Source organism: Nanorana parkeri, unplaced genomic scaffold (genome assembly GCF_000935625.1).
Source record: "Nanorana parkeri isolate BGI_ZX_2015 unplaced genomic scaffold, ASM93562v1 scaffold235, whole genome shotgun sequence".
NCBI classification, from domain to species: domain Eukaryota; kingdom Metazoa; phylum Chordata; class Amphibia; order Anura; family Dicroglossidae; genus Nanorana; species Nanorana parkeri.
In genome coordinates this window covers 539,535-551,575 of record NW_017306503.1, presented here as the reverse complement: position 1 = coordinate 551,575, position 12,041 = coordinate 539,535, and the positions used below count along the sequence as shown (strand labels likewise).

General features: G+C 45.7%; 1 protein-coding gene across 1 annotated transcript in view; it reads left to right on the top strand.

Moving 5' to 3' along the window:
- The window catches only part of YAP1 (Yes associated protein 1), a 78,542-nt gene that overhangs the window by 17,400 nt on the left and 49,101 nt on the right, over positions 1–12,041 (top strand). Inside the window, exon 2 of the mRNA XM_018556354.1 lies at positions 787–1,067. Within this exon, the coding sequence (XP_018411856.1) occupies positions 787–1,067 (281 nt within the window). The remainder of the gene's footprint in view (positions 1–786; positions 1,068–12,041) is intronic.

The window sequence follows — 12,041 nt, the reverse complement described above, 5'->3', positions numbered from 1 at the left end:
GGCGTGTTCGCAAGCGCCTCATGCCGAGCCCGCCGAGAAGCTGTCAGCGCGAAGGGCCAATCACAGCTTGCGAACACGCCCGAGCCCATCACTAGTCATGATCTGTTTGACACCATTGAAACAAAACGGAGATTCCCCAATGGAGATAAATCAATAAAAACAAAGTTTAATCCTGCCAAGGCTACCCCAAAGTAAACCAAAAATAGTTTTGGCTGGAGTTAGGCTTTTAGGTCCCTCCTAGTGGCCAGGGTAGGTAGATGTAGCTTGGAAGCGCAGCATGGAGATCTTGCCATGTTAAAAGAACTGGTGGTTAAAGTCGTATTAAACTCTGAACCTTTTTTTCCAATAATTCAGCTTCCCTCAACTTCCTGTCCAGTACAAGATCACAAAGGATAGAGTGAACTCCAGCAACTGTTCATCTACTAGCTTGGAGGAGGGGGGGAAAGGGGGCCAGGGGCTGGATAGTAGCTTGATTCGCTGTGTCTTTGTGGAGACACACACCGCTTACTAGCACACACAAGGGTGGCTTCATAGGACCCTGCAAGGGAAAGGAGCCACCCTAAAACAGGATATCAGGGCCAGTGCTCAGGGGACCAGCTGATTCTGCAGGAAACTAAAACTTTTAAATATCAAGAGCAGCATCTATTGTAAGTGATTTCATCAGCATTTGAAATGGCTTAAAAACCTTTTGGCTTTAATATGACTTTAGACAATTCATCATTGTAGGTGTCTGTAAATCATGGTGGGGGTTGTATATGTGCAGGACGTGGTACATGAAATATTTTTTTTAACAACGCCACACTTGCCTCTTTACAGGCCAGCACAGATGGCGGATCAGCAGGCGCATTGACTCCCCAACACGTTCGCGCACACTCCTCCCCAGCCTCCCTGCAGCTCGCCGGAGTTTCTCCCGGTGCACTTTCTCCGCAAGGTGTGGTTTCTGGTCAGTTATCTGCCCCACCGGGTCAGCATCTTCGACAGTCTTCCTACGAAATCCCAGACGACGTCCCTCTGCCTCCAGGATGGGAGATGGCCAAAACCCCATCAGGACAAAGATATTTCCTCAAGTAAGTTGACATCCAACATAATAGAATGATGCCCATCGCTGTGTTATACATTGTGTGTGTGTGTGTGTGTGTGTGTGTGTGTGTGCTTTTTCTGTGAATGCCTTTTTTGTTTTTGTGTTGATGTCTGCACTAGACCAGATCAGCACCTCTCCTTCTCCATCATCATTCAGAACAGAAGAGCTGCTGTCTAGGGTTTGTAGGAGGCCTTTAGGAGTTATAGGCAGAGAAAGTTGCTTGCCATACTACAGGTGGCCACCTATAAAGAAATGCCTCTGGGGGATTACAATGCTGTATTGTGGTCCTGTAGCTCATTTGGGTCAGTTCTGGGAATCGCACTGGTCTGTTGCTTACAGTTATATGTATACTTGCATAAACAGTATATCACACGCCTATAGATGTATATGCATTATTGCATGGTGAATACAATCAAATTCGATTTGGTCCTGCCCCCTCTTGTTACGCATGGAAGGTTGCCTTGGCTCTGCAGCTTTTGAGGGCCCATTCACACCACATCCAGATAATCTCCGGACCAAAACAGATTGTTTCCGGACCCAAAATGCATCCTAATGTATCCCTATGCTATTTTAGGCCTCTGTTCACACCAGTGCAGTCTGTTCCAGACCAGACCAGAAACATACATCCGGTCTCATTTTGTCTGTTCTGGAATGCACTGGGACTGCGGGCAGGTTCACACTATTTTCCGGACCAGATATGGTCCGGAAAATGGTGTGAACCTGCCCTTACGCTACACCGAGAAAGGGTCAGCACTGTGTATGAGAGACGGTCAGGCTTTTCCTGCAGACACCCCATATAGGTAAGTGTAGATAGCACATTACACTTATCTCGGAGGCTGCGGTAGAGTGCATCGGCCTGGAGCTATCCTTATACCTCACTCACACGAGAAAAAGCCGGCACGTACAGCTCCGTGCTGCGTGCACGGCCGTATTGGGCAGCTCCCGGGAAGGACAGGTGCTGCAACTGATTTAGTACGCAGCCCCCGTCCTTCTCTATGGGAGTATGCGGCCTTACGCCGCCCTACGCTCACCCCAAGTGCAGGTCCGTACGGTTGTGGGTGTCCTGGCAAAAACACAGACAGGATCCATTCTGTCCGCCTACGAGTACGGACACCCGCACGGATGTGCAGGACGGGTGAGCGTATGGCCGCGTACTCCCCATAGAGAAGAACTGGGGCTGCGTACTAATCAGACGCAGCACCTGTCCTTCCCGGGAGCTGCCCGATACGGCCGTGCACGGAGCTGTACGTGCCGGCTTTTTCTCGTGTGAATGAGGCCTTAATGTGTGTGGTCAAAACTTCCACCTAGCCCACTTCCTTTTACCCTCAAGGAAAAACAAAATGAGTTTCCTGAGATTTTTTTTTTTCACCTTTCCACTAATCTGCAATACTGCAGCTATTTTCCCCAGGATAGTGCCTGAAAAAAGTGCACATATTGATCTTTTCCTCTCTTTATCTTTCTGCGCTGCCCTGGTTTCCATATTAAGGGCTCATGTTTCACAGAGAACAATGAGGACCCTGAGACTGTAAAGTACACAGAAGTCTGGCAAGCTCATCTGCATGAGCAAGAGCATTTGTTCTGCAGCAGACATCCTAAGTAAATGATTGAAAGGGCTCCTAGCTGTGAAGGATCAGCCCTGATGGAGAAAAGGCCTGGATATAAACGAGGTTGTTAAGCAAAATAAAGACTGCTTTTTAAATCTCTCCCTGCTGGGATCACACGCTGACCTGCCGAGCAGCTTAACTCTTCCTGGCCCGCTGGGGAGACTAGTTTCTGGTGTTGGTGCAATTAAGAGTAAAGTGTGCATGATGGGAGGAAGTCTGCATACTGATAAAGGAACTTAAAAGATAACTGTACTACCTTTTGTATTTTATTTCAGAACTGTAAGCAAAGGTCTAGGCCACTATAAACATTGCAGTGTTTACATTCAGCCTGTTTGCTTCTATACTTTTAACTGCAGACATAAACGTATGAAGTTATAAGTGCCATATACTTATTTGAGGCTGTGCAAATTAATGGCAGTTTCTTTGCTGCACTGCACTCTTGTAATCTGTAACTGCTTACAGCCCCTGAAAGTTTATCTAAGCCCTGCTGATGCCATGTGTTTTCAGGAAAGCAAGATTCATATTTGGAGTGATCGATGATTATCATTTTTTGTGCTGACCCTTGGTCTGGTGTTGTGTACTATGTACTCCGTAACTATACTTTTGCAGAGGCTGCCTGCTTTTAGCAGTTTGTGATCTCCAGTGATTACATGTGTGCAATGCAGAATGTAAATCCTCATATCTGCTGGAGTTGGGCCTTAATTCTAACCACATTTTTTACCTAAATTTATGCAGCATCAGCTTTTTTTCTAACTTTCCAACGAAACCGCCTTCTCCCTGCTGCAAACCTTGAACTACCGTATTTTTCGCTCCATAAGACGCACTTTTTTCCCCCCAAAAGGAGGGGTGAAATGTGCCTGCGTCTTATGGAGCGAATCCCGACGCCCGAGACATGCAATTTTGGGCGCGCGGGGCAAGTAGTAGGAGCCACTGCTCGTTTAACACGAATGATCTAATGAGATCACTCGTATTAAAACCGAGCTGCGGCGACGATCGAGATCACCATAGAGCAGACGAAGAACGGAGGTTCTTCGTCTGCTCTGTGTGATTACTGAGACCGTGGCGCTGTAATCACAGCGCCACCTGTCTCAGCGGTCACTAACTGCAGCTTCTGTCACAGCTTCTGTCATAGAAGCTGTGACAGAAGCTACGGTCTGTCGAGTGCTCCATAAGGCGCGCCGGACCTCCCTGCGTCCTATGGTCCGGTGCGTCTTATGGACCGCAAAATGCGGTACTTGGCCTCTCATGTTAATGCATTGTAGGTGTTCATTGGCTTTCAAAGTTTATAGTATCCCAACTCACATACAGTGCACTGCATCACACAAAGGCATATTCTCATGTATCGCTTGCCCCTCCCTTTTTAGATTGTACGCCCTCACGGGCAGGGCCCTCCGTACCATCTTGTCTTGATTTGTATTGTGATTGTATTGTCTTCCATATATTGTAAAGCGCTGCACAAACTGTTGGCGCTATATAAATCCTGTATAATAATAATAAAGTGGTACCTCGGTTCAGGAACGCTTCTGTTTGCAAACAATTCGGTTTGCGAACAGGAAGTTCGGAAAAATGTTTGCTTCCGTTCGCGAACTCCGCATCGGGTGACTAACACAACCGCAGCCATCTTCCTTCCTCTGACACATGCCCGTGGCTTCCTCTAGTCGAGATCGCGGTCTGATCACAGTTTGATTGAGTTCGCGACCAGAATCGTGGAACGAATTAAGTTCGTGAACCGAAGTACCACTGTAATGTTCAAAATCATGCAGGATTTAAAGCCCTGTGAATAAGTAAGTACACCCTATGGAATGTGTTGCCTCTTTTAACATATTTAGAATGGCAAACATTCGATCTGGCTTCAAATAGTACTTGCAGATAAACGTGGTATACTTGAACAAATGACATCAAATTGACATTCATAATCTAAGTAAATGAAAATGCAGATTTGTCATATGAAGAAAGTAAGCGCCTCCCTATATTTACCACCGCTTTAAATCCATTAAACTAGAATTGGCTGCTCCAGATCAGATGTCAATGATTAGAATCTCCTTTGGGCAGGGGTGGGCAAATGAATATGGAATTCAGAAGCCAGTTGATCCAGTCCAGGAGCCAGCAGGATATTTTTTAGGAGCCAGCTCCATTGACAACAACTAGAGAGAGCTTTAAAGTTTGGCGCCAACTGTCATTTTCAGGGAGCATTGACAACCTGGCTCCTGGCATTTGTCCAGCTCTGCCTTGGAGTATGCAGGTGGACCCTCATATTTGACCCTCGGATACCACACGCCCTGTGTTATGCTATTGACGTGTGGTGTTGTCATGTCATCATGCCAAGATCAATAGATCTCTCGAAGGCCCTCCAAAAAGAAAGTTGTGGATGTCTAGGAGTCTGGCAAGGGCTTTAAAAAGATAACCAAATTATTTGACATCCATTTTTCCACTGTAAAGATAATTATTATACATGTGGCATAGGTAATTAGGTATGACTGCTAATTTGGTCAGAACTGGTCGGCCCAGCCCAAGAGCTGACCGTTTGATGCTAAGAAGTTTCCAAGAATCCGAGAATGTTCTTGCAGAGTTTTCAGGTAAAGTAAACGCATCTGTAGTCAGAGACTGCACCAATTCAACATGTATGAGACGTGTGGTAAGAAAGTCTTTGCTGTCCAACAAGAACATTAGAGCAGGGCTACAGTTGACCATTGAACATATAGGGAAAGAACAGACCTTCTGGAACAATGGACTGAAAAGGCTGATAAATCAACGATAGTTGTTTGGTAACAGTATAAGGCAGAAATCACCTTATAAGGCGACAATGTAACAAGTCAACTCTATGTCAATACAGCTGTGTTGACATAGACTGACTTGTTACATTGTCGCCCTGATGAAGGGATCCTGTGCGATCCCGAAACATTGCTATTTTGTACATGACGATTGGTCCGATTTAAATGGACATGGAAGATATTTACTGAGTGCTGGTGATTTCTGCCTTGTACTGTTTGTTGCACGGTACCATCCGTGATTGTCACTGCGAGCACCACTACAAGTACTTGGGCCGGGAACGCTGTGAGGAGTGCAGAGGGACTTACTACCTTCTATGGTGACAGTAACAGACATGTTTCCTGCAAACCAAAGACAGCATTTCAGGAGAAGAACCTGAAAAGTATGAAGCGTAATAGAGCAAGTGTTATGGTTTGGGGTTGCTTTGCTGCTTCAGGGCCTGGCCAGCTTGCAGTCATTGAGTCAACTAGACAATCTGCATCTTGTCAAAGTGTGACTTGATGAGAATGTGAGGCCATCTGTCCAAACAGTGGAGTTAAACTGGAAATGGGTCTTTCAACAAGATAATGATGCAAAAGCACACTAGCAAATCCACCAAAGAATGGCTCAAAAAATAGAGGGTTCTGGACTGCTCTACTCCAAGCCTGGCAGTTAAGGGGAAGGAGACCCACAAACCTCTTGCAACTGAAGGAATTTTGCATGGAGAAGTGGTGATAAATTTCAGAGTCGATGTCAGAGACTGGTGAGCAGTTTATAAAATGCCAACACGAAAAGTTTCTGCTAAAGGGGCAATACCAGCTTCTGATGCCAGGGGTGGACTTGCTTTTTTTCCCATAGTACACCATTGTATCAATATTTTTGTTGAATAAATGATTGAAAAGCCAAATGTTTTGATAACTTATGTCCTAAGGCAGTGGTGGCGAACCTTGGCACTCCAGCTGTTTTGGAACTAAAAGTCCCATGAGGCATTGCAAGGCTCTGACAGCCACAGACATAACTCCCAGAGGCAGATGCATGTTGGGATTTTTATTTTTGGCACAGCTGGAGTGCCAAGGTTCGCCACCAGTGTCCTAAGGTGACGCATGTCACCTTTATCTGTAGTAGGGATGCACAGATACCAAGTACCGTACTTGCTACAAGTATAAGCACAGATACTTTTCCAACTCAATAATTGAGTAAAGTTAGGAGGCAGCTGTCATTTTTAAGGAGCATTGGCTACGGGGATTTGTGCATCCCTGTTTTAATTACAAGTACAGATACTTGTCCAAATACTTAGATACAATTACTGATATCTTTTTATTATTTTTATTGTCATGTGACAGTTTTTCTAAGTGCCGGTTCATACCACGAAGGCTGCATTCCTGAGCGTTCGGTCTCTGGAATGCACTGGAACGCAAGCCAACCAAGCACTATTTTTGCAGATCGCACTGGAACGCCGGCACTAATGCATGGGAGATCGAACTGTGGGGGGGCGTGGCTGTGGTGCCATTTACTTCAATGATGCACCACGCCCCCCCCCACTCCCGAACGCAGGGAGCCGGCCGGCTTGCGTTCCAGAGGTCGAGCGCTCTGGAACGCAGACTTTGGTGTGAACCGGCCCTAAAACAATACAGACTAATGATTTCAGGACAGTGGTGGAGCACCAGGGTTCAGTCGCAGGTGCAACCTTAGTAGTTCATGGCAGTGTCGGCACAGATACTGGTATCTAAACATCCCTAATCTGTAGGCAATGTTTGAATAAAAATCTACTAGTTGCATGTTCAAATATGTTGAAAAAGTTACGTTTTTCCATAGAGTGTTCCTAATTTTTCACATGATTTGTGTTTTTTTTCCCTCTTGTGTGGAGGTGTGTTGATGGGCCATTCAAAAAAAAAACCCCTTAGTGTACAATGCGGTTGTGTGAATGGGCCCATCGCATGAAGGAAACCAAAATTGGCCCTGCCGTATAATTATACTGGACACAGGTGTAACCAAACTTCAGCCCCCATCATGCATCTGCCCGTGGCTGTCAGTCCTGCGATGGTTTATGGGACCTGTAATTCCACAACAGCTGGAGGACCGATGTTTGGCTTCCCCTGCTGTATACTGTGGGTAATGGATTGCCTTGATCTGCCTGTCTGTTCGTGTGTGTGTTTGAAAGCTTCTGAACTCTTGCTCTTTTGTATGGAAGGGAATCGGGTCTTAATACATGCTAACCTATCCATGCAGATGTGTGCATTTTGCAAACGCATACAAAGTGCAGTTGAACTACCTCGATTGCAGTAAATGGGGGGGGCAACACATGTGGGTGGTCATGTATGTAGCTTTTTAGCCAGGGTGGTGACACCACTATGGCCTGTTGAGTTTTTGCGGCTTCCATTGTTCCTGGAGAGCCCATTGCTCTATGAATGAGTATCCTTTCACTGCTAAGATCCTTTCTAAGAAGTATGAGCCTAATCACGTCAAGCAGCTCCCATTATCTGAACATACATTTTGATAGGTAGCCCTGGACAGTGGAAAGGTGCATATCCTCCCACACAATCTGCCGCACAGGGGATTATTGGGAAAATAATAAACATAGATTGCAGTAGGGATACACAGATACCGACGCTAGTATCGATGCCGATACCAAGTATTTGGGAGAGTACTCGTACTCGCCCAAATGCCCTGATACTGGAACTTCCAGTCAGAGGAAGATTTCCTCTGACCGTCAGTGCCGTAAGGGAACATAGAGCCAGCTTCCTGTGCGATCTCAATCAGGAAGCCTCCCGACTTCCTGATTGGCTGGGAAGCAGGTTTCCCAGCCAATCAGAGAGGTGGGAGGTGGGGTCATTACTCGCCTCCTGGCTTCCTGGTTGGCCAGGAATCCTGCTCAATGCTAATTGGCTTGGAAGCCGGTTTCCCGGCCAAGCTCAATCATGCAGGTTAGACTAAATGGATTCAGCTTCTCGGGCAAGCTGGCTCCATGGCAGCAGAAGCACTGGTATCGGTACTTGGTATTGGCGAGTACCGAAATCAAAGTATCGGTACTCAATACCGAAAAAGCGGTATCGGTGTATCCCTAGATTGCAGGCAGTTGGGACTATTAGAAGTTTTGCTAACTTCCCTTCAACGTGTTTTTATATTGGCCTACATAAGCCTTTCTATCATCCCTGAGCTTGTGTAGTTGAGGACTTCACGCCTCGTTGTTGGTGACATATCAACACGTTTGAAGCTCACTAACCGCTTTTATGGCATGACGCCTTTCCATTAATCTTGTTTTCTAACGTCATACGTGAGCTGTCCTCTTGGAACTGCTCATTTCTTCCACTGGAGTCCAATAAAAAGCCCCTAAACATGAATTATGAGCAGGTTTGTGTACGAGAGGTTTCGGCACGAACGGGAGATATTTAAAGCTCCACTACAAGGAGATAATGAAGATTCAATGAGGGGAATGTATCAAAACGGGATAAGGAAAAATCTGGAGCAGCTGTGCATAGCAACCAATCAGCTTCTCGCTTTCATTTCAAAACGTGAAAAAACGAGGATAGAAGCTGATTAGTTGTTTGCCATGGGCAATTGCTCCAGATTGTCTGCTCCAGTTTTGATAATCCCCCCCAACTATAGATGCAAACAGTGTAAAGAATCTGATTTTGACTTTGTATCGACATCTTGTAGTTTACTCAGTGGCAGAGCTCAGAGAGGTGAAGGGAGGAGCAGCACAAGGAGCTGATCAGTTGGCTGTAATGCAAAGAGCATACTGATAGGAGGAGAGAGCAGAATGACAGAAATATTAGTTCATCGGTGTACTGCTTCTTGCCACACGACAGTTAAAGAAGACTTTGCTAATTAATCAACTTCCCCTAAAACAGGGCTGGATACATCTCGGTAACCAATGCTCCTTAAAAATTATAGCTGGTGCCCAACTTTCAAGGTTTTCGCTGGTAATGAGAGCCTTGCTGGCTCCTGGATTGGACAGACTAGCTTCAGGATTCCATTTGTCCACCCCTGCCCTAAAATAATGTTTATTTTTAAAGCAAGGATTATATACAAATGGTGATAAAACCAGATGATAAACATTGGTCTGAAAACAGATGATCCCTAAAGCCTTACATAGTTACATAGTATTTGAGGTTGAATAAAGACATTAGTCCATCAAGTCCAACCTATTAGGATCTCATTCTAGGAGTACCTGTACCCCTGTATATTACCTGTACCCCTGTATATTACCTGTACCCCTGTATATTACGGTCCCTTAAGAAATCGTCCAAAAGTTTCTTGAACAATTCCACATTCTTTGCTGAAATCACCGCCTGTGGCAGTGAGTTCCAGACCCTAACTGATCTTACTGTGAAGAACCCCCTTCGCCCCTTGTGCTGGAATTTTTTTTCCACCAATTTTAGGTGGTGGCCTCTAGTTTTTGTAATGGAGTTAATTTTAAACAGTTTTTGCCATTTACAGATACCCTCTGGACCCGTTCCCGTAGCCAGTTCTCTATCCACGTACACACCACCTCATCTATGCCCATAGCCCTCAGCTTGTGTAGCAAGCGTTTGTGTGGTACCGTATCAAAAGCCTTTGAGAAATCCAGATATACCACATCCACCGGCTTACCTCCGTCCATATCTCTACTTACCCCCTCATAAAAAGTTAGCAAGTTAGTTAGGCAGGAACGGTCTTTCCTGAACCCGTGCTGATTGTCATTAACTATCCCATTTTCCTGAACAAATTCTACCAGATAATCCTTTATTATGCCCTCTAGCAGTTTACAAACTGGTTCTCAACTGGTGGGTAGCGGCCCTATTCAGTGGGTTGCCGCATGCCTTCCACTTTTATAGGCGAGGGGCTCCCCTGCCTCCCCCTAGCGCAGAATTGTCAGTTCTTGTGCCGAGCAGCCATTCAAAATATGCTGCCAGGTGCCGAGTGTCAGCTTGAGGTGGGCTGGTGGTATAGCCGCAAGGGAGCTCCATCCATACGTGCATTGGTTACAGCTCCCTCGCGTGTCCTGTAGAGGTGCCTGGACCGGAGTGATGTCGCATTTTGGCTCCCGGCACCTCTACATGGCACACAAGGGTGCTGTACCAGCAATGCACATATGGATGGAGCTCTGTCACAGCACAGCAGCCCACACTGGACCCCAGGCTGAGGATCCACTCCAGTTCCCGTAAGGTAGGGAAACTGGGTGGTTCAATCGCCTGCACTGGAACGTGCAGTACGGCAATGCCGTGCGTTCCATTGCAGTGCAACTTAGGTCACAACTTAATGACCGAGGACAAATGAGGATCCTGAGGTTACACAGGTTGAGAACCACTGCTCTAAAGGACTTTTAACTAAAAAAGCACCCCTCCCCGTTCCCCATTGGTCTGTAAATTTTTTAGATGTGTTAATAATTCATATCAAAAATAAAATAACACAAATGTTTTTTTTTTATTTTTGTTTATTATTATTATTATACAGGATTTATATAGCGCCAATAAGTTTGCACAGCACTTTACAATATAAGTAAGACATTACAGTCATAATACAATTCAAGACAAGATGGTAAGGAGGGCCCTGCCCGTGTTTCCCTTTCTACAATGTATCTACATCTAAAATAGCCAAACCCTTGTAAGCGCTCAGAGTATTTTTAGAAAGACTGGCTTTGCTGTAAAATGCTCGCCGATCGCCCCAGGAATGGTTCTATCCTCCAGAGAGCGATTCAAAGAGAAATCCCATGTACAGATAAGTGGGTGCAGAGGACTTGTATCCTGTTGCTAATTAAGTTCGGAGGGTTCCACAATGCGTGCTTTCTTTGATTTGATGAGTTGCAGGTTACTTTGGCCGCCATAAGCCAGAACTGAACATTTTAGACAATGCGGCTATCCCCGGCTTTCTTGTAGAACGGAGGAAGATAACGGCCTGTGCTGATAGCGCCAGCGGTTTTTGTTTGTTTATTAGAGCAGTCACTCAGAGGACAGATACAAATGTTTCCAGTGTTGTTACAGCATGTGATTGTGCCGAGACCGGCCTACATCAACATGTCACATGCGCTGCGGCTGTAAACAGGTTATTCCGACTTCCTAATTCACACCTCAAACACGGGACGTTACGTAGGCGGAAGATGCGTTCAGAGTTCACTCTTTTTCTATGGAAATGCAATAAAAGGCTTATAAAGTTTGATCTGGATGCATACATTTGCGCTCAACTTTGACTACACTTCCAAAGTGGATGTACATATGGGGGCGGACATATTATTCAGGAGCTGGCCAGCCAGCAGGATGTTTTTTAGGAGCCAGCTCCTTTCTCAACCACTGTCATTTCTAAGGCCCATTGGCTACCTGGCTCCTGGGATTTGTCCAGCCCTGGTGTGTTCAGGGAGCACGGTATGCATTTCTACATCCGGCCATTGCTGTAGTGCACCGGTTGATCCCTCTTCCTTTTATTCAGTGTTCTAGGAATGAGCTTGCATGATGGAAAACACGCTCCAGGCTCCATGCTGCCTCTCACATTCAGAAAGCCTCATGTAAAAATAAATAAATGCTAGTACTAACATGTTTCCTTTGATCTGATTCACACCTGCCTTGCAAAGCTTATTTTACATATGCAAGAGTAGAAGAATTGTGGCTACAGAATGTTATACTACAGGAATC